At 47.8% G+C, this 22,605-nt stretch overlaps 2 protein-coding genes across 2 annotated transcripts; one reads left to right on the forward strand and one right to left on the reverse strand.

The window, feature by feature from the left end:
- Positions 1–592: 592 nt before the first annotated feature.
- Positions 593–21,671, reverse strand: LOC136521634 (uncharacterized WD repeat-containing protein C2A9.03-like). Its single transcript, XM_066515386.1, has 9 exons — positions 21,212–21,671; positions 20,478–20,642; positions 20,327–20,413; positions 13,926–14,060; positions 13,728–13,838; positions 13,532–13,623; positions 12,984–13,089; positions 1,414–1,500; positions 593–1,324 (listed from the first exon to the last, which is right to left on the reverse strand). Exons 1-9 carry the CDS (start codon positions 21,359–21,361, stop codon positions 911–913), a joined length of 1,347 nt encoding a protein of 448 aa, XP_066371483.1. The 5' UTR covers positions 21,362–21,671; the 3' UTR covers positions 593–910.
- On the forward strand, positions 3,166–4,143 carry LOC136521635 (uncharacterized). Its single transcript, XM_066515387.1, has one exon. It carries the CDS (start codon positions 3,166–3,168, stop codon positions 4,141–4,143), a length of 978 nt encoding a protein of 325 aa, XP_066371484.1.
- Positions 21,672–22,605: the final 934 nt, after the last annotated feature.

Here is a 22,605-nt window from a genome sequence, read left to right on the forward strand (position 1 = left end):
ACGGAATAACTCTGGCTCTTTGCTAAGAAGCCATAGCCTGTAAAGCCAAAAATAATAACTTCTTAAGCTCCTAATTCAAAAAGTCAAAACAAATTATCCTCCCTCCGCTCCAAACTATAAGTCACATTGTTTTTTTTTATGGTTCATCCATTTTGCTCTATATTTAAACATATTATTATATCTACTAGATACATAGCAACATTGATGTAAAAAAAAGTCAAAATAACTTATAATTTAAAACAGAGGGATTAATCTAAAGTGGTGGAAGTACTAAATAACGCTGGCTCTTTGTTACGATGCACGAGAAAGCCATAACCGGTAAAGCCAAAAATAATAACTCCTAATTTATTTTAAGAGGAGAGATAAAAACGGTTCCTTACAACGGATGAAAGAGCCAGAGCCGACATCGGCCGGAGCTCCACCAAAACAGATTTATTTAGTACTTCCTAAATACAACTTGGAACGGGGAGGGGGAGGAGGGCTTGCTTTGGATACTACTCGGGGTCCAGCACAACAAAAGGCCCAACAAGCATGCTACCACTATAGGGCGAACCACTTCAGCTAAGCAATCAAACGACGACCATGCAACATCTACACAACAAATTTCATAAGCATACAAACATCAGATTCAACTTAACATGCAAAGTTCTGACTTTATGGATTCATCTCACGCTATAACGAATTGAAATCTAACTTATGATTTCAATCCTGACACCTTATACCTATCTCAAAGCAGAGTAGCAGACTATTGGTGTCTATAAAATACAATTCTTTATGTACACATAACAGGGTACAAGATCCTTTACGGGAATACCAAGCTTAATTAAATTTGATTTGGGATGCCTAATCTGGGTTGATTATCAGCAAGGGAAACACAAGACGGCCAACACATATTTTCTTTGATTGACCTTCATAGGAGTGAGTCGAGGTATGAATAGTCATAGAGGCGGCCAAACTGAAGTAGGCTTCCATATGTCCTATCCGAGATTCCAACGTAAAGTGTGTCCGTGTCGGGGCTGAAAGACATACCGGATACCTCACCAAAGAAATCCAGCTCCTGTCTCTTATTGTAGTCACTTTTGATGTCAAAGATGTGGACAAAGTCTGCTGCCTCTGCCATCGACAAGAACTGCCCATCAGATGTAAAACGAATAGATCTTATTGCTCCAACGTTGCCTCTCAAGACATGGACAGACTGGGAGAGATTTCTGGCATCCCAAATCCGGCAAGTTTTGTCTTGGTTACCAGTGGCGAATGTCAGACCATCTGGGCTCCAAGCCGATGCAAAGGAGTAATCCAAGTGACCTTTCACGGAATGAATAGTCTGCTTCCAGATAAAAGGCATATTAACTGGAATCCATGCACTAACACATATTCTGACTTTTAAACCGATTTTTGCAACAAAACACTCACCTTTCCTGAATTAGCATCAATAAGCAAAGCATCTGTGTCATCACCAACAATAATAACAAGCTTTCCATCAGGGCTCAATGATGTGTGCTGCATCAACAAAAGGAACAGAGGTACTAAGTCAAATAGGAGAGAACATGCAAGATCTCATGAATCATTACCATTTTCAGCTCACATTTGCACCCAACTATGATACATTACAGATACAGACGAAATATGTTCTTGTGATGTCAGACACAAATAAACAGAGTGTTTAAAGTTGACAATCACTTCTGTTTTTATCCTTTGCACACTGGTAAAGAAAAAAAAAGATCAAAACACAACAGAAGATTCATTCAACAAGAATATAGTTGCAATACTAAGCATTCCCAAATTACGTTCTTACTGCACCATCAGCAATTCAGTCGTCATGTTTTCAAAGGTTGTAAACAAAATAGTAGCAAGACCAGAAACAATAAATACATTGAACAAAGTTTGTCCTATCATGGTGGTATTAGAAAAGCACCTTGTAAAGACTGCACTTAACTATGTTATAAGTTGGTCCTCGGGATGATCTAAGCTAAAAGCAAAAATACCAGGATGGTATTAGAAATGATGTGTCACTCTCATCGCCGTCGTCGACGTGAGATAGCACAGGAGGAACAGAATTCGGCAATAACAGGGAAGGGAAGGAGATACCCTTTTACCCTAGGTCAGTTCTGTATTATGAATTCAACATAGTTCTCTACATTACAGGCTCACGGCTTATACAGCTCGCACATGACACCCCTTCCTCCACACGCGGGTGGACATGCACACACAACCCATTCAGTGTCTTGGCGTACTGGCGCTTCTTGCCTTGTTACTCTCTGTACTCGGCACCCCATCCGTAGCCGCCATGACATGATGGTGTCGAAAGAGTGCTTGATAGATGTATCTTTGACAAAGTCCACACTAACCACCACCACTGGAAAACAGTTCTGCTGGCAGACATGTAATAGGCTAATAGCTTAAGGAGAGCTTTCAGGAAATTCCAGCCACATACTTGGGTGCTCAATGTCCAGATGTCCTTTTATTCAATATTAACCTATGCAATGATTCCACTATCAATTGATGTCATTTAAGCCCTTTTAGCCTATCTTTTTTCACGAATACGAAGGAGAGCTTCGTATCTTTGTATTATAGAGAGAAAGAACTGACCCCTTACAATCACCACCACCTCACTCCGAGCCGAGCCATGAGGGGTTGAATTTTACATGAACAGGACTTACTCTAAAGAAACACGGGAGAGATGAGACCTGACCCAGAAATAGCGAGGAAACAAACTAAGACAGCCCCAGCTCGTCTCCCTGACCTTGACCCAACGCTCTCAGACTTTCGAGCTCCAGCAAGACACCAGAGGTGTTGCACTTCTCTGAACATCCGGAGGTCATTGATGCACGGCCACGCGCCGTCAAAAACACATGAATTACGGTGTTTCCTATTAGGATATGTATATATCAGGATCATTAGAGAGATCCCCTAGATAGGCTAGTTGCTATGTATAGCCTAGTTTCCTTACATTAGGATAGCTTCCTTGTACAGGTAATAGCCTCCTATATTTGTACTTGCCATGTGTGCCTAATTGGCCCTATATATGAAAGGCTCCCCACCCACTTTGGGTGTGTGGTGATTCTCTCTATTCTACATGGTATCAGAGAACTAGTTCCTTTTTCTTTCTCCCCCCCTCCCGCACCACCAGCGGCCGCACCACCAGCGGCTCTCTTCCCAGGCACCATGTTGGCCTCCTCTGCCACCACTGCCTCCCACTCCTCTGGAACCTTGCCGACTGCGGACTCCATCTCCGCTCCCGCCATCCTTGTCGCCCCCTACACGACAATCTCCGTCAAATCCCATGTCCCGGTGACCTTGGAGCTGAACCACCTAAACTTCAACCAGTGGTCGCCGTTCTTCACCTCCCTCTGTGGGAAATTCGGCCTCCTCCCACACATCGACGGCATGGCGGCGGCCAGGCCCACTGACCCTGCTTGGGCCATTGCGGACTCCTGTGTTCGCAGCTGGCTCCTCGGCACTGTCGGGACCGACGTCCTCGGCCTTGCTGCGGCTCCGGACCAGACCGCGCGCGAGCTCTGGGTTGCCATTAAGCGCCTCTTCGAGGCCAACAAGGCCCCACGTGCCATCTTCCTCAGTCACAAGTTCCACTCCATGACCCAAGGCGATTCCTCCATCGACGAGTACTGCCAGCAGATGAAAGCCACCGCCGATGCGCTCCGCGACGTCGGCCGTACCATCACCGACCCGGAGCTCGTCCTCAACCTTCTGCGCGGCCTCAATCCCCGCTTCGCCAGCACTGCGGACATCGCTGACTCGCACCCGCTGCCGGACTTCGCCACCACTCGCGAGAAGCTCGTTCTCAAGGAACTTCGACTTGCCAACGAGGGCACGGTCGCCGCCCAGACAGCGTTCAACGCCACGTGCGGTCCAGCTTGTCGCTCGGCCTCCCCCACCGCGGGTGGTGGCTCCTCTGCCGGTCGCCAGGGCGGACATGTGGCGGCGGCTACGGTGGCCGCAGCAGCAGCGGCGGCGGCAGTCGCTTCAGGAAGAAGGGACGGGGCGGCCATGGTGGCGGCAGCAGCCCCCAGTCTGGGGGCGGGCCACGGGCACCCACACCGCCCGCCGGCCCCTGGTTCTGCTACGCCCCCTGGACAGTCGGGGCGCAACAGCAGCAGTGGCGCCCGCCGGCGGCGAACCTAGCCTGGCGTGGCCCCGGCGTCCTCGGCGCCCATCCTCAGGCCCATACCGCCTTCGCCCCTGCCCAGTTCTCCGACTGTGCGGCCCCTCCTCCTTCGCAGCAGACCGGTGGCTGGGATCAGGCCGGCCTCGTCGCTGCCCTGAACCAGATGTCCCTCCAGGGGTCCAACCCCTGGGTCCTCGACACCGGCGCCACAACTCACATGACGCCCTCGGATGGTATACTTCTGTCCCGTCACCCCCCTCCTGCCTCTGGCATCACGGTTGGCAATGGCAGCACCATTCCTATTACATGCCGTGGCACCTCCACACTGTCTTCTCCCGACTCTACTTTTTGCCTCACTAACGTTCTGGTTGCGCCGGCCCTCGTGCGCAATCTTCTTTCCGTTCATCAATTCACACGTGACAATGATTGTTCTATTGAATTTGACGCCTTTGGTTTTTCTGTCAAGGACCAACAGACGGGGCGCATGACTCTTCGCTGCAATAGTGGTGGCGACCTCTACACCTTCCCCTCCACACCAGCGCACCACTGCAGCATCGCCACCACCTCATCGCTAAGGCACCACCGCCTTGGTCACCCCGGTCCTTCTAGCCTCGCCACTCTACAGAGCATGTCGGTCATCTCCTGTAATAAGAGCCCATCATCTCTGTGCCATGCCTGTCAACTTGGCAAGCACGTTCGGCTCCCATTTAGTCATTCTACTTCTGTGACCACTGCTCCCTTTGCTTTAGTTCACTGTGATGTTTGGACGTCCCCGGTCCTTAGCACCTCCGGTTTTAAATATTATCTTGTTCTCCTAGATGATTTTTCCCATTATTGCTGGTCATTTCCACTTCGTCACAAATCCGAGGTGCACCGCCACATAGTTGATTTCATTGCCTACGCTCAAACACAGTTTGGCGCCACACCCAAATCATTCCAAGCTGATAATGGGACTGAGTTCGTTAACCATGCTACCACCTCCTTCCTCGCTAGCCATGGCATTACGCTACGCCTCTCATGTCCCTATACCTCTCCATAGAATGGCAAAGGCTGAACGCATGCTTCGCACCACAAATGACACCATTCGCACCATGCTTCTTCATGCGTCCATGCCTCCTCCCTACTGGGCTGAGGCTCTTGCCACTGCCACTTTCCTCCTCAATAGGCGACCATCCTCCTCCATACAAAACAATATATCATATCAGCTTCTTCACAAAACACTCCCTGACTACTCCTCGCTTCGAGTTTTTGGATGCCTCTGCTATCCAAACCTCACTGCCACCTCCCCCCACAAACTAGCCCCCCGCTCAGCACCCTGTGTCTTCCTTGGCTACCCATCTTCTCACAAAGGGTATCGCTGCCTCGACATGTCCACTCGGCGCATCATCATCTCTCGCCATGTTATTTTTGATGAATTGGTGTTCCCCTTCTCGGCAGCACCAACGGCGGCCTCCATGCCGTCTTCACTTGATTTCCTGATGCAGGGACTATCTTCCTCAACAGCACCTGCGCCCACCGCTCCGCTGCTCGCTGGCCCTACGGCTCCCACCTCCAGCGTGGACGAGTCCCCGGAGCTCCAGCACACGGCCATTCTCCAGCTGGGCCCCATGGCTCCTCCTGCGGGTGGACCCCGGTTGGGCGGCCAGCGCTTCGACACTGTCTACACTCGTCGTGCACAGCCTCCTGCAGCGCCGACCGACCAAGCAACAGCTCCTATGGTCGCAGCAGTGGCACCTGCTGCAACTCCAGCAGCACCAGCAACCGCTGTTGGCCCTGGTGCAGCAGCTTCTCGGGCTGCCGCGCGGCCTATGACGCGCTCACAGACCGGCAGTCTCCGCACCGTCGAGCGCTTCGGATTCTCCGCCTCCGCTGCCTCGCCCCTCCCGGCGAACTATCGCAGCGCACTTGCCAATCCCAATTGGTGCGCTGCGATGGCGGAAGAACATAAGGCGCAGCTCGACAATGGCACTTGGCACCTCGTCCCTCGCCCGCTTGGTGCGAACATCGTCACTGGAAAGTGGCTGTTGAAGCACAAGTTTCACGCCGACGGCTCCCTCGCCCGACACAAGGCGCGCTGGGTCGTCCGTGGCTTCTCCCAGCAGGCCGGCGTCGACTACGATGAGACATTCAGTCCGGTGGTCAAGCCGGCCACGATCCGCGCTGTCCTCAGCATCGCCGCGTCTCGGGAGTGGCCTATCCGCCAGCTCGACGTGAAGAACGCCTTCCTTCACGGCCACCTCGACGAGACGGTCTACTGCGAGCAGCCGTCCGGCTTCGTCGACCCCGCTGCCCCTGACTCTGTCTGCTTGCTGCAGAAGTCCTTGTATGGACTCAAGCAGGCGCCGCGTGCTTGGAACCAGCGCTTCACCACGTTCATCCGCAGCATCGGCTTCACCCCCTCCAAGTCCGATGCCTCCCTGTTCGTCTACAAAGTTGGCGACGCGCTGGCCTACCTCCTTCTCTACGTCGATGACATCATTGTCACCGTGTCGTCGCCGGCCCTTCTCCAGCACGTCACCGCACGCCTCCGCTCGGAGTTCGCCATGACGGACCTCGGCGACCTGCACCACTTCCTCGGCATCTCGGTGACTCGGGACAGCCGCGGGTTGTTCCTTTCCCAGCGGCAGTATGCTGTAGACCTTCTCCAGCGTGCCGGCATGTCTGAGTGCCACTCGACAGCTACCCCCGTGGATGCCCGGACCAAGTTGTCCGCCATAGAGGGCGCTGCCATCGCTGACCCCTCAGAGTACAGACGCCTTGCTGGTGCGCTCCAGTACCTCACTCTGACGAGGCCGGACCTAGCCTATGCTGTCCAGCAGGTCTGCCTCTTCATGCACGACCCCCGCGAGCCGCACCTTGCGCTGATCAAGCGCATCCTGCGGTACGTCAAAGGCTCCCTATCGTCCGGCCTGCACTTGGGCACCGGCACCATCGACCAGCTCACTGCCTACTCCGACGCTGACTGGGCTGGCTGCCCCGACACGCGCCGCTCCACCTCCGGCTTCTGCGTCTACCTCGGCGACAACCTGGTGTCTTGGCCCTCCAAGCGCCAGATGACGGTGTCTCGCTCCAGTGCCGAAGCAGAGTACCGTGCAGTGGCCCATGCTGTGGCCGAGTGCTGCTGGCTGCGTCAGCTGCTCCAGGAACTCCACATCTCGATCCCGCGTGCGACGAGCGCCGTCTACATGACTGCCAACCCCGTCCACCATCGCCGCACGAAGCACATCGAGATCGACATCCACTTCGTCCGCGAGAAGGTTGCTCTAGGACAGTTCCGAGTTCTTCATGTTCCCTCCGCGCACCAATTCGCAGACATCATGACCAAGGGTCTACCCGTCTAGCTCTTCACTGATTTCCAGACCAGTCTGTGCGTCCGTGATTCTCCCGCTGCGACTGCGGGCGGGTATTAGGATATGTATATATCAGGATCATTAGAGAGATCCCCTAGATAGGCTAGTTGCTATGTATAGCCTAGTTTCCTTACATTAGGATAGCTTCCTTGTACAGGTAATAGCCTCCTATATTTGTACTTGCCATGTGTGCCTAATTGGCCCTATATATGAAAGGCTCCCCACCCACTTTGGGTGTGTGGTGATCCTCTCTATTCTACAATTCCAGATTACTCAGGCACCCAAAATGATAATCGAGTTCAACCCTTTTCTTGTATCTTTCTGAATCTTTTTCACTGCTTTTCTCCACCAATCTGCAAAAGACAATTCATCACGACTTGGAACTCGATCTTGTAAGCCCAAAGGTGCAAGAACCTAGAACCAAAAATCCCGGGAGAACACACATGTGGTGAGCAGATGTTGAATGTCTTCTTCCTCCTGGTCACATAGTGGACACTTGGGCGGATGCGGAAGGCCTCGCCTCGCAAGTCTGTCCGCTGTCCAGCACTGGTTCCGGATTGCGAGCCAAAGAAAAACTTTGCATTTTGATGGTGCCCAGGATTTCCATAGCCGACGCCAGTGCTCAAAAGGGATTGCTCCATTGAAGAAAGCATGATAAGCAGATTTGGAGAAATTACCCGAGCCATCCAGTTTCCATATATGCACATCTTCCTCCTGGGAAAGATGTATGCTGATTTCATGTGTTCTTTGCATCCTTGTATTTTTCATGTTATAAGTCATTCTTATATTTGCCATTCGGCCATTCCTATTAATATTAATATTATGGAAGGGCAGACCTAGCATACTGGTAGTATCTACTTGTGTGCTGGAGGTCCTGGATCAATCAGACTCCCTGCGAAATTGGCAAGGTTAAGTCTGCCTAGAAATTCCCTACCCCAGAGCCCACCTTGTATGGGAGCTTTGGGACTAGTACACCATATTAATCTGAATATTATCAGACGGATCCTTCCCTATTGAGAATCCAGCAATAGCTCCGGTTGGTAGAACCTCCAGCTTACCCTGGTTCAGACCTGGGAGCTCACAGGTCATGTGGGGGTCACCCTACTCTTTAGACAAAGCCTAGAAAACAACAACAACAACAAACTCTTTAAGTCCCAAACAAGTTGGGGTAGGCTAGAGTTGAAACCCAACAGAAGCAATCAAGGTTCACGCACGTGAATAGCTGTTTTCTAAGCACTCCTATCTAAGGCTAAGTCTTTGGGTATATTCCATCCTTTCAAGTCTCCTTTTATTGCCTCTACCTAAGTCAACTTCGGTCTTCCTCTGCCCCTCTTCACGTTACTATCCTGTTTTAGGATTCCATTACGCACCGGTGCTTCTGGAGGTCTCCGTTGGACATGTCCAAACCATCTCAACCGGTGTTGTCCAAACCATCCAAACGTATATCATCGTTCCGAACTCGATTCTTCCTTATATGACCGCAAATCTAACACAACATATGCATTTCCGCGACACTTATTTGTTGAACATGTCGTCTTTTTATAGGCCAACATTCTACACCATACAACATAACAGGTCTAATCGCCGTACTACAAAACTTGCCTTTTAACTTCTATGGTACCCTTTTATCACATAGGACACCAGATGCTTGGCGTCACTTCATCCACCCTGCTTTGATTTTATGGCTAACATCTTCATCAATATCCCCGTAGCATTGATCCTAAATATCGAAAGGTATCCTTCCTAAGCACTACTTGACCTTTCAAACTAACATTTTCCTCCTCCCGAGTAGTAGTGCCGAAGTCACATCTTATATACTCAGTTTTAGTTCTACTGAATCTAAAACCTTTGGACTCCAAGGTCTCCCGCTATAACTCCAGTTTCTGATTTACTCATGTCTGACTTTCATCAACTAGCACTACATCGTCCGCGAAAAGCATACATCAAGGGATGTCCCCTTATATGTCCCTTGTAACCTCATCCATCACCAGGGCAAATAGATAAGGGCTCAAAGCTGACCCTTGATGTAGTACTATCCTAATCGGGAAGTCATCCATATCTCTATCACTTATTCGAACACTAGTCACAACATTGTTGTACATGTCCTTAATGAGCCCGACGTACTTCGTTGAGACTTTATGTTCGTCCAAGGCCCACCACATAACATTCCTTGTTATTTTATCATAAGCCTTCTCAAAGTCAATAAAAACCATGTGTAGGTCCTTCTTCTTCTTCCTATACCGCTCCATAACTTGTCTTATTAAGAAAATGGCTTACATGGTTGACCTTCTGGGCATGAAACCAAATTAGGTCATAGAGACCAGCGTAATTGCTCTCAAGCGATGCTCGATAACTCTCTCTCATAGCTTCATAGTATGGCTCATCAACTTAATTCCCCGGTAATTAGTACAACTTTGAATATCCCTTTTATTCTTGTAAATCGGTACCAATACACTTCTCCTCTACTCGTCAGGACATCTTGTTCGATCAAAAAATACTGTTGAACAGCTTGGTTAGCCATACTATAGCTATGTCTCCGAGGCATCTCCACACCTCGATTGGGATACCATCCGGTCCCATCGCCTTACCTCCTTTCATCATTTACAATGTCCTCTCTGACCTTAGATTCTTGGATTCTCCGCATAAAGCGTCTATTGGTGTCATCAAAAGAGTCATCCAACTGAAAGGTTATATCTGTATTCTCACCATTGAACAATTTATCAAAATACTCTTGCCATCGATGTCGGATCTCATCCTCCTTCAGCAAGAGATGCTCCCTTTCATCCTTAATGCACTTAACTTGGTTGAAGTCCCTTGTCTTTCTCTCACGAACCCTAACCATCCTATAAATGTCCTTCTCTCCTTCCTTCGTACTCAAATGTTGGTAAAGATCATCGTACGCTCTACCATTTGTCACATTTACAACTCGTTTTGCAGTCTTCTTTGCCACCTTATACTTCTCTATGTTGTCCACACTCCTGTCATGGTACAAGCGCCTATAGCATTCTTTCTTCTCCTTAATAGCCCTTTAGACTTCCTCGTTCCACCACCAAGTATCTTTAGCCTCACCTCCACTTCATTTGGTTACTCCACACACCTCTGAGGCCACCTTCCGAATGTTGGTTGCCATCTTCTGCCCAATGTTCGCCAAGGCGCTATTCCGCGCCCGCCTAGGCGCGCATAGTCGCTAGGCGGAGGGGTACCGCCTCGCCTAGGGGGGTAGGCGGTACCCTAGGCGGCGCGGACGTCGGGTGGTGCCGGTGGAGGAGGTAGGGATGTTGGGCGGGTGGCGGAGGCGGAGGTGCGAACGTCGGGCGATGCAGAGGGAGGAGGGAACGTTGGGTGGCACCGGGGGAGGAGGGGACGTCGAGCGGCGAGGGCAGAGCTGGAGACGTCGGGCGGCGGAGGTGTGAGCGGCGGCTGAGCAGGAGAGTGTGAATGGATGGAGGGATGAAAAAGTTGAGAACCGGACAAGGGTTGGTCGATTGGATGGGCTTGGGCTGCTTTGTTGGCCTCTTTGACTAAGTATAGGCCCACTGCTAGGGTTGGAGAAAGAGAGAGGGACCAGGAGCTCTCACCGCCGCTGCCAGTCGAGCTCGACTCGTGCCGTCCCGATCTGCTCCCGCCGCCGGTCGAGCTCGCCCCATGCCACCCCCGATCTGCTCCCGCCGCCGGTCGAGCTCGCCCCGTGTCTCCCTGATCTACTCCCACCGCCAGTCGAGCTCGTGTCGCGCTACCCCGATTTGCTCCATCAACGCCCGGTCGCCATGAGCTCGGACTCTTCCCTCGCTGCGGTGAGTCTTCCCGTGCCCCAAGCGGCCAAGCTCCTCATCTCCTCCCTCCTCTGTTCTTGCCTCCTCTGCTCCCCGCCGCCTCCTCCTTTGTTCTTCCCTCCTCTGCTCCTGGCCTCCTCCCTCCTCTGCTGTGGTTCTCAGGCTCGCCTAGGAAACGCCTAGGCAAGCCTAGGCACGCCTAGGCTCTAGGCGAAGGGTCACCGCCTAGATCCCGCCTAGCGCCTTTTGCAACCTTGCTTCTGCCACATGTTGTTTATGTCATTTTCTTCCTTCCAAGAGCCCTCTTTGATAACCCTTTCCCTGAATACCTCTGGTGTCTCCCCTTTCAGTTTCCACCACTTTGTTCTTTCAATCTTAAGCTTGTTTATCCTTACAGGCACGCACCTAAAAACGAAAGTCTACCACCAAAAGCTTATGTTGAGAAACAACACTCCCCTGGTATCACCTTACAACCCAAGCATGCTCGTTTGTCCTTTCTTCTTGCGAGAACAAAGTCAATCTGGCTAGAATATTGTCCGCTACTGAAGGCCACTAGATGAGATTTCTCACTTTCTAAAGAAAGTGTTGGCTATCATCAGGTCAAAAACTACCGCGAAGTTCAGAACTTCCTCCCCCTCCTGATTCCTACTACCATACCTAAAACCTCCATGAATTGCCTCGAAACCTAAGCTTGTAGTACCTACATGCCTATTAAGATCTCCTTCTATAAAAAGCTTCTCACTACTAGGTACAACTCTAATCAAGCCATCTAAGTCTTCCCAGAACTGTCTCTTAGCACTCTCGTCGAGGCCTACTTGGGGGGCATACGCACTAATTACGTTCAAGACCATATCACCAACGACAAGTTTGACTAAGATAATCCTATCTCCTTGCCTTCTTACTCCCACCACACCATTCTTGAGGCCCTTATCAATCAAAACTCCTACTCCATTTCTATTTGCGACTGTCCCTGTGTACCAAAGCTTGAAACCTGTATTGTCCACCTCCTTCGCCTTTTAACCATTCTATTTAGTCTCTTGAACGCATAATATATTTACACGCCTCCTAGTCGCGATATCAACTAATTCTCTTAACTTACCTGTAAGCGACCCTATATTCCAACTATCTAAACGGATCCTAGTTGGTTCGACTAGCTTTGTTACCCTTCGCACCCTGTCAACTTAGATGTGAAGATCCTTAGCTCATTTTTCACTACACCCAGGTGCCGATGTAGCGCACCACTAAGGAAACGATGACCCGATCCTTGCTCACTTGACATCATGCCCAGATCGCAACACGGTGCGTCACCAAGGGGGTGCCGACCCGGCCCTTGCCCATTTAACACCATACCCGGGTTCCGATATGGCGCTTCGCTAAGAGGGTTACGCCCCAACAGTTTTCTTTCTAGAAAACATCTTTTAAAAAAGTGAACTAGGAAACGAAGGCGGGTTTTTTTGCCCTTAAGGGCATGTGCTACCAGCACACCCACTATTGGATTCACATTGAGAAGTCTGCACACACACATCTCAATGCAGATTCGCATTGAGATGTGTGTGCCAACAGCGTAGTGCATAGGGGCACATGTCCTTAAGGGCACATTTAACTTTCTCACTAGGAAACATCTTCTCCCCATGGTAGCTTTATTTTTAGGATCCTTTTCTAGCGTTCTCGTCAATAATAAATATATAAAATTAAGGAATAAAAGAAATTGGAAAAGTAAACAGATGTACTTACATTCACTGGCCAATCAAATCGGAAATGCTTAAACAACTGATATCTTTCCATATCATACTCTCTTACCCCACAGTCATTGTTAGATGCAATGAAGTGAAGAGCTCCACTGAAAGGAACAGTGAGATCAATAAATATGAATGCCAATTGCCAATGCCAGTTTCATAAAAGTTCTGTTGACAGCAGTAGACACCAAAGGAGTAGGAATGAGAAGACAGTAGTTGAGCTAAGATTTGATTCAAATGCTCTAATTTTAGGCTCTAACTTCTACTCACTCTGTTCCAAATTGTAAGTTATTCTAGCTTTTCAAGATGCAAAGTTTTTACAATGTATCTAAACATAATCTATATCTAGGTATGTAGCAAAACGTATGTACCTAGAAAAAGCCAAAACGAACAGAGGGAGTATTTTGGAATTGGAGTCACAAGATAGGGTACGAGCGCAGCAAAAACATAATAATAAAAAAGGAATCCAAACAAGGGCCAAAATGGGCTTTTACACTTGATCTGATGTATGTTTCACAAGGTTAAATGGCTAGCCTGATCACTTACCTAGATGTATTGAATATCTCCAATGCATTGGTAATTGCATTATCATCATATGTTGTCCTGCAGCAAAAACTTATTCCTTCTCGGTCAAGGTGCTGCATCATATTTACAATAATAACATCAATAAATTATCAGTATCACAAGTTCACTAAGATTTCAGCATTCCCAAATTTAAATGCAGTTAACATAGAAATTTTACTTTGCATATTAGCTCTCCTTGGAAACCACCAGCTACTAGCAAATTATCCTTCACTGCCATGGTACTAATTTGAGTTTGAACAAAACCTTCTAATAAACTTCCTGGGTGCTTCTGCAATAAGATAGGGCAACAGCATGAATAATTGAATATAGGTCATAAATGATTAAAAGAGAGAATAAATGAAGAATTGTTCCCCACCTCACTTGGTGCAACATGTCCATGTACATCCATAATTTTTGTATCCACGCCATTTAAGGCCGACCAGTGAAGTACAGAGTAATGCAATAACAGGTAGACATCATGTTTGGATGTCGCCCATACTAAATTTCTCAGCTGTAGGTATAAAAAACTCATTTTTTTTGTTAACAAATAACATTTATGCACTGGAAACAGATTAAAGCAGCAACAATCAAGGCCGACCAGTGAACTACAAAGTAATGCAATAACAGGTAGACATCATGCTTCGATGTCGCCCATACTAAATTTCTCAGCTGTAGGTATAAAAAAAGTCATTTTTTGTTGAACAAATAACATTTATGCACTGGAAACAGATTAAAGCAGCATCAATTAAGACTTGCCACAATTCATTTTTTTCCTGGAAAAAGTCTACTTAACTCCCTTAACTATTGGTGGTTGTCTACTTCACCCCTTCACCTATAAAAACAGTTATTCTATCCCTCAAACTATTGAAAACTATCTAAATAACCACCTGAGGCGGTTTTGAAGATTGTTTTGCTGACGTAGCATATTAGAAAGTCTACATAATATCCATGGTTGACTACATAACCCCTTTAACTATAGAACATGATATTGGTCTTTAAAAGTATCTAATAATAATGTTCAAATGACCCCTGATGGTTTTGTAGGGCCGTTTGGACACCGTATCCGGCCACATTGGCCTAAGTACCCATGCTTGCACATAGTCCCATTTATTGCCTCCAAACCCTACTCTTTCTCATAGTTCTAAATAGCGTCGGTAGCACCTGTACCTCTACCGCTACCGCTACAAAGTAGTAGACAAAAGATAGCGTGTTGGAATTTAGTGGCCGCTATTACTGTTGTTAAGCCACTATCCACCATGTGGATGGTTCAAGTGATGATGTGGATGGTTCCAATAGTAATAAAAATGTTAAGATGATGGTATGGACCATTATAAAGAATGATGGATGATTAATGGTATTACTTACAATTAATATGAGAACTTAATGATTATTTATTTCCACGTGTCCTCTTTAAATATTATTTATTTTTCTGCTTCTATGTGATTCTTATGTCATTAAATGTAATAATTACCTAAAAACTTTCCATTATTTAAGTAGACATGATATTATTGGCATATGCTCCAAAATTTGACTAGTTTTAATATTTCGCTATTAGAATTTAGAGAGGGGGGTCATTTGAACATTATTAAATGCTTTAAGGGCTACAATACCAGGTTTTATAATTGAGGGGGTTATATACTCAATCCTTGATATGGTTGGGACTTATGTAGACTTTTTAATATGCCATGTCAGCGAAACCATCTTCAAAACTGCCTTAGGGGGTTATTTAGATGGTTTTCAATAGTGAGGGGTAGAATAACTGGTTTTGTAGATGAGGGGGTGAAGTAGACAAGCACCAATAGTTGAGGGGGTTAAGTAGACTTTTTCCTTTTTTCCAACCTAAATATACAATTCGTTAAACAGGCTAGGCCATAAATTTAACTCATCATGTGGCAATCAATCAAACCACTTTGGTTCTAGAGGTTTGGTATCATGTAGGGCAAGCGCTATCCAAGAGGATCAAACGCGGCATGCCGTAGGCGCCATGTGCAATGCAGGCAACTGAAAGCATGTAGAATTAGTGTTAAGAGTACACGTTACAACGAAAGGAAATATTCTATTCTGGTGGTTGTGCCACGAACACTGAGACTGGAACGAAACTCGATGAAGACACATGTCGGCAATCCCTTGGTGAAGATATCGGTGTACTAAGACAAGGTTGGTACATGTAGAACGCGAACCGCCCCAGTAGCAACCTTGTCACGAACAAATGGAGATCAATCTCCATATGCTTTGGTGCGCTGATGTTGGACCGGATTGGTGGATAGATACATGGCAGTCACGTTGTCACAAGCCTAGAACGAGACACTGTGTGCTGACACTTGTAGGGCCAAGAGATCAAGTTGTCGCCCAGAAAAACTGCATAGCTGGACGTGGAATGCTGAGTGTCGGGACAACCAGCCCAGTTAGCATCAGAATACGCTGTTAGGGAATGCTGAGTGTCTGGACAGCCAGCCTAGTCGGCATCAGAATATGCCGCTAGGGAAGACAATGACGAGGAATAGAGTTGTAATCTGAAATCTAGTGTGCCGGGTGTGATAGTCTGTAGCATTGGCCATGGGAGAGCCATCACTGGAAACCTTGCCAGAAGTGTCAATGAGCGTGGTGCAAGGTTTACAATTAGACATGCAAGCACGCTCAAGAATATCCAACATGTACTACCACTGTGAGAGGAACAAAAAACCATCACGCTTGGTAAACGGTCACACCAAGAAAATGATGGAGGGGCTCAAGGTCCTTCACCAAGGAATCCTTAGTGAGGGCTGCAATGATGCGGCGAAGAAGAGCGTCGGACAAGACAGTGAGTACAATGTCATTAATACAGAGGAGTAACTATGACAAATCAGAGCCATGCCGATAGATGAAGAGCGATGTGTCAGACCGAGCACCAATTGTAAGATTGGTGTATAATGCGTGGATGTATTGCTTGTGCCCCTTGGGCTGATTATATAGGAGTACATGGCTTGGAGGGCAAGTAGCCTCTCCTAGAGATAAGGAAGGTTATCCCAGGATTACAATCAATCCTAAACTAAACCATATCCGGAGTTGCCTAATATACATTCCCCCGCTGTCACAACGGGAGCGCGCAGACGATGAGACTCGAGAATAAACCGAAGAGATGACATCCTCCCACAGTCGCAACCGTCGATGTGCTGCAGATGTTGTGGCTGGAATGGGAGCCGAAGAGGCTTGTCAAGTAGATGGTAGCCCCTTAGTGCCGAAGTAGCCGAGGTCGAGGTGGACGTGATCGAAGCCGTGGAAGAGGGCGCGGGTCCGAAGCGTCAGCGAAGGCGCCCAAATACACAAAATCAACAGCTTCTTGCCGACAGGGTCAGCAGGATGATAGGCCGACTGCGATGGTAGATGGTGCAGCTAGAGAGCGCAACTGCATCTTCCTTCAACAATATCGGTGGCGGTGTCCGTGAGCGTGCGGCAATAGGCGCGGACTCGGACCGAGAGCCAGCATGACGAGGACCAGCAGCATGGGTGGCGCCACCGCCTGAAAAGGCGGTGTCGCCGGCGAGGATGGCTGGATCACAAGCGTTGCCGCAGCAGCCTGAAGGGCACAACGACAACCTCATCTTCGGGAGTGTCGAGGATGAAGTGATGACGAACGGCAGGGCGACGCAACCCGATCTTTGATCGGGAAAAAGAAAAAGAAAACAGCAGCAGCAAGACGAACCTTGGGGTACAATCTCGGATGCCCCTAGCAGTGCCCCATCCCCTCCCTTATCTCTTTCCAGGTCAACACGGACAAAAGGGAATAGAAATCAGGGATAGGAGGAACCGGTCGTCCAGCGACCGAGCAGCAGGGGGCAGCGAGATGGGGCGAAGCCCCCACGGCGCGGCAACCCGCCAACGTGCCGCCCCCGGGGAGATCGACGCTTGACAGGGGCGGTGAAGATGGCGGCACTCGCGGCGGATCCTGGCAGCGATGGGAGAGGTAGGTCCTTCTGTTGTTGGTTGACCATGACGGCACGGCGGATCAGAAGGATCGATCGCGCATCCTACGAGGGCGCTGCCCCCGGTGGAGATCGATCTCCCCGGGGGTGGCGCGAGGGCAGCGGAAGCCGGAAGCCTAGAGTTAGAACCTAGACTCGTGATACCATGTAAGATTGGTGTATAATGCGTGGATGTATTGCTTGTGCCCCTTGGGCTGATTATATAAGAGTACATGGCTTGGAGGGCAAGTAGCCTCTCCTAGAGATAAGGAAGGTTATCCCAGGATTACAATCAATCCTAAACTAAACCATATCCGGAGTTGCCTAATATACTCTAACACCAATAAATCCCAGAGATAATAGGTGAGAGGCAAACAAACTGTACCAGGCATGCGGAGCTTGCTTCAAACCATAGTGAGACCTCTTGAGATGACAAACATAATCAGGATGAGAAGAATTCACAAATCCGAAGGGCTGCTCACAGTATACAGTCTCCTAGAGGGTCCCGTGAAGAAAGGCGTTCTTCACATCCAATTGATGAACTAGCTATTGATGCGCAAAGCAACATTGACTGTGCGAACAGTGGCTGGCTTAACAACCAGACCGAATATCTCATCATAATCAACACCAGGACGCTGAGTAAAACCACAAACCACTCAGCGGGCTTTGTATCTGTTGAGAGACCCATCAAAGGCAAACTTGTGGCGATAGACCCACTTGCCAGAGACGACATTAGCCCCAGCTAGACAGGGCACAAGGTCCCAAGTATGATTTTGCTGTTGGGCGGTGAACTCCTCAATCATCGCCGCGCACCAATTAGGGCCAGCAACGGCATCACGGTACGTCATGGGAACCAGTGACAGTGTGGTGGCCTGAAGATTGACACCAGACAGGAATACGAAAGCCCTGTTTGCCTCCAGTGACCATGACATTGTCATTAGTTGGGGGTTGCACAGGCACGGCGTGCAAGGCAGGGGGGCGGGGGGTCGACGGTCACTGCAGCCACTGATGCTCTGCTGGCAACAACCGAGGGTGGAGCACCGCTCGGGGCAGTAGAACTAGGGAGTGGCGAAGGAAGCCCCAGAGGGCCAGCCGTGGTTGGTAAAGCTGCGGCGGACGCCGGGGCGGCCGAGGCACCAGCAACGATGGCCGCCGGGGTAGTTGAGGCACCAGCAGCACTTGCCGTTGGGGCTAGAAAAGCGCCAGGGGACCCGGTGACACTGGAGCCAGCAGGGGCAGCGTCACTGGCCAAGAAGCCGACGACCAATGGGCTGCACAGAAAACCCTTCATCTGCCAAAAAAATCATAAGTAATTGGCAGCAATGGAGCCTCCAAGTTAGCGAATGGAAACATGATCTCATTGAACACCACATGGCAAGAGAGAATAATTCAATTTGTGGAGGTCCAAACAGCGGTAACCTTTATGTTCCAAGGGATAGTCAAGAAAAATGCACATACTGGAACAGGGTGAGAGTTTGTTGGCGGTTGTGGCTCAGAAGTTGGGATAGCAGAGACAGCCAAAGACATGTAGATGGGAATAGGAGGGTTGAACCCCGTATAGGGCGAGATAGGGTGTGGCAAGGTTCAAGATTTTGGTGGGACGGAGATTGTGAAGGTAGGTGGCTGTATGAAGGGCTTCCACCCAACAGGAGGTCGGTAGGCTGGCTTGGAACATGAGGCTACGGATGATGTTTGTGGTGCGAATGATGCGTTCGGCTTTTCCATTTTGCGTGGAACGTATCTGGGCATGACATGCGGAGAGCAACACCATGGGTGTGGAAAAAGGAGCGCATAGATGAGTTATAAAACTCCTGACCGTTATCACATTGCACACTTTTGATGGTGGTGGAAAACTGGGTGCGAACATAGGCAAAAAAGTGTGCGAGTGTGGAGAACATATCTGATTTGAGATGAAGCGCAAAGGTTCACAGAAATGAGAACAATCATCAAGAATAACTCGGTGATATTTATAGCTAGAAATGCTGACGAGTCAAGAGATCACAATGAATTAAATCAAAATTCCTACCAGCACAAGAACACAAGGCAGGAAAAGTTAAACGACAGTGGCAACCGAGTTGACAGGCATGGCAAATGGACTCGGTGTCACATTTACTACACTCGAGGGCTGCAATGGAGATGAGTTTCGTCAAAGTCGGCGAGCCAAGATGACCAAGACGATGATGCCAAAGCAAGGTGGACGCAGCAAGGAGAGGCATGGCAAATGGATTCGGTGTCACGTTTGCTGAAGCCTTTGATATAGAGCTAGCACCTAACAGGCAGACAAGCCAATTGATAACTTATCCTCCTAACTAGATATCTGAACTAAGTGAAGATGCACGCTTAATCTCCAGGCTGCGGTCGATGCTCAACTAACTGAACATGCAGGCAACTCAATTGCTGAAGACATTCATTCAGGCTGCTGGAGTTGCCACTCCTCTCACAGCACTGATAAGTGCAGCTCACAAATGCATCCACTACAACTTTACAGTTTATTTGTAATTTTGTATGATACACAAAGAAGGAAGGTAAAAATCCAAGTGCAAGTCAATAAATAGGTGAGAGGGATTCTCTAATTTATTTAAATTCTGCTGGTTATGCTTTTGAAGAACAAATACTTTCTACTGAAACATTTTCAGATAAGTGAACAATATCACTTTAATAAAAATTAATGCAACATTTTAATTTGTCCTGCATGTGCATGACACTAGGAAAAGAGTTTCAGGCATCTGATTTGAAATGTTTCAATCTAATTATGCCTTTTGTAATTATTTTACAGAAAATTACTTTCATAATAATCAAAGGCAAGATGCACATGTGCTGATGTCAGTGCACTCACCTGAAAGTGAGAGATAGTGGATTTCACGGATCTAGTATTTCGTCTGAATTCGTAATATGTTCTTCCTTTCTCGGTAGATTTGCATGCCTGTTTCAACACCAATATAAATCCCAATATGATAAGTTTTTTTAGGTTGATTTACAAACTGTACCATCATTGCTGCTTCTCCAGAATTAGGTATGTTCTCGTAGTTCTTGTACTGCTCTAGTCGGGCCTGCCTGTATGTTTCTCTTGTGACTTCTATCGTCTCCCAGGGTATTCCTTGAATATCTTTCCCACTTCTTGCGTCTGCTGCTGATGTGTCGGAGAGCTTATGCTAAATAAAATAGAGATTTCAGATAATTCCATGAACTGTAAAAGTAATTGAAACAAAACTTCATGTAGATAAGCTCTATGGCATATTCTTGACTCCAATTTCAGTTGCTCAGAACTAAACCACTGTATAAATTAAGATTTCAGCGATTTTTTCTTTGCGTTACACATGAACACTGAAATGTAATGTAAAGTTGTAGATATAACAAATAACAAAGTATGTAAGGCTGAGAGAAAGGGAAAATAAGGTGTCGAGGAATGGCACATGGAAAATGAATAGGGCATTCAGACAACACTATCAATATCCTTCGAAAGATTATGTTTCATCAGTAACCCTACTAATTGTAGCATTAGTTCAACATCATCTAATATCTATGCATCTCCTCGTTGCCACATTTATTCACACCTCAGAGGTTTAAAATTTAAGTAAATGAGCTCAACCAAACTTCATAGCCTCAAAAAGTTATGTTTATTAGCAGAACCACTACAAGTAAACTAAGCACACACAAAGTACTACTACTAGACATGTCTCCCAAAGATAAAAGAAAAACGTTCAAATTAATAGCCACCTACCAATTGGTCCGCATCGTCTTCCTCCTCCGCATCAGAGTCCCTAACCACGAGCTCTTGGTACTCATCCTCCCCCTCCATATCATCGACTGCCTCGTTCATGTCGTACTCATCCTCCATCTCTTCAAAATCGCCGCTGTGATAATGACACATGCCTAGTCCTCGGCAAGGGACATTCAAGATTGATTGCTCAAGCCAAGGAAAGCCTAGGATAAATTTAAGGAAAAAGTCCCGGCGACAGCGCGAGGGGGCTCGGCGCCCGGCCGTCCCGGCGGCAGCGCTGCAGGACAGGCGAGGGCGAAGGCTCCGGTGACAAGGGGCCGCGGCGGCTGCTGAGGGGCGGCGGCGCGCTGAGGGGGTTGGGGCGTGCTGCCGGCGAGGGCGCAGGCACGGCGGCGTCTCAGAGCAATTTGGGCGGAGACGCTGTGCAGTGGATTTGGGCGAGGAGATGCACGGAAGGGAGACGGATTCTGCCTCTTATGCGCCACATGTACCTGAAGGCCCAAAGGCCACCGTGGCCAACTGAGCCAGGCTGTATGTCCACGTAAGCCAAACCACATGTAAAACCACCACGAGGGGTATTTTAATTTGTTTGTAAAACTTTAATGTGTCAAACAGATAGTTTTATACTTCAGGGAATTAACCGACACCCTGTTATAGGTGAAAGGGTTATCTAGAGTTTTTCCATAAATTTAAGAACCCGAGCAAGTTGAGGCTTCCTCACCGACAAGACGAATAAGTCCGAACAGAATTTCCTCCACCCGATGCTATCCGACTGAGCAAAGAATGGAGAATAGAAGGGAGGCTGGTGGCGCCGACGAGGTGAGGATGCGGGTGTTAGGGCTTCGGATTTGGGAAATTTACCAATTTGGATTTGGAGAAGAGTGGAACGGCGGTGGTCGGCAAAAGTTGTATGGTTGAAGGGAGCCTTTTTATTTATTACTAGGTCCTGGAAATAAATATTTGATTGGAGAAAAAAAATAGTACTATCAAACATTGATGAGAAAAAAGCACCAAGATTATACATACCTATTTATATTTTAACCTTTCGATAAAATTTTAAAATGAGTCTATTTTATGATTATTGTGATATCCATAAAACATAAGTTAATATTGGTAATAATATTGCAATGTCCTATTAAGTATCTACCAAATTAAAATGATAGTTTTTTTCTCTTTTTGCAAAGCACTAAAGTATTTTACTTGTAAATATATCGTGATTTTAATTTTCATATTATTCATGCATTGATACAGTTAAATATCGAGTTCAGTGACTCCCTTTATGGATGTATAAAAAATTATAATTCTACTCTCTTATTAAAGTATAGTTGCTAGGATCAGATCGGAGATCGAATCGGTGAGGTCATCGGTTCGCTGATTCATGGGTCTACCATAGA

Source organism: Miscanthus floridulus, chromosome 18 (assembly GCF_019320115.1).
Source record: "Miscanthus floridulus cultivar M001 chromosome 18, ASM1932011v1, whole genome shotgun sequence".
NCBI classification, from domain to species: Eukaryota; Viridiplantae; Streptophyta; class Magnoliopsida; order Poales; family Poaceae; genus Miscanthus; species Miscanthus floridulus.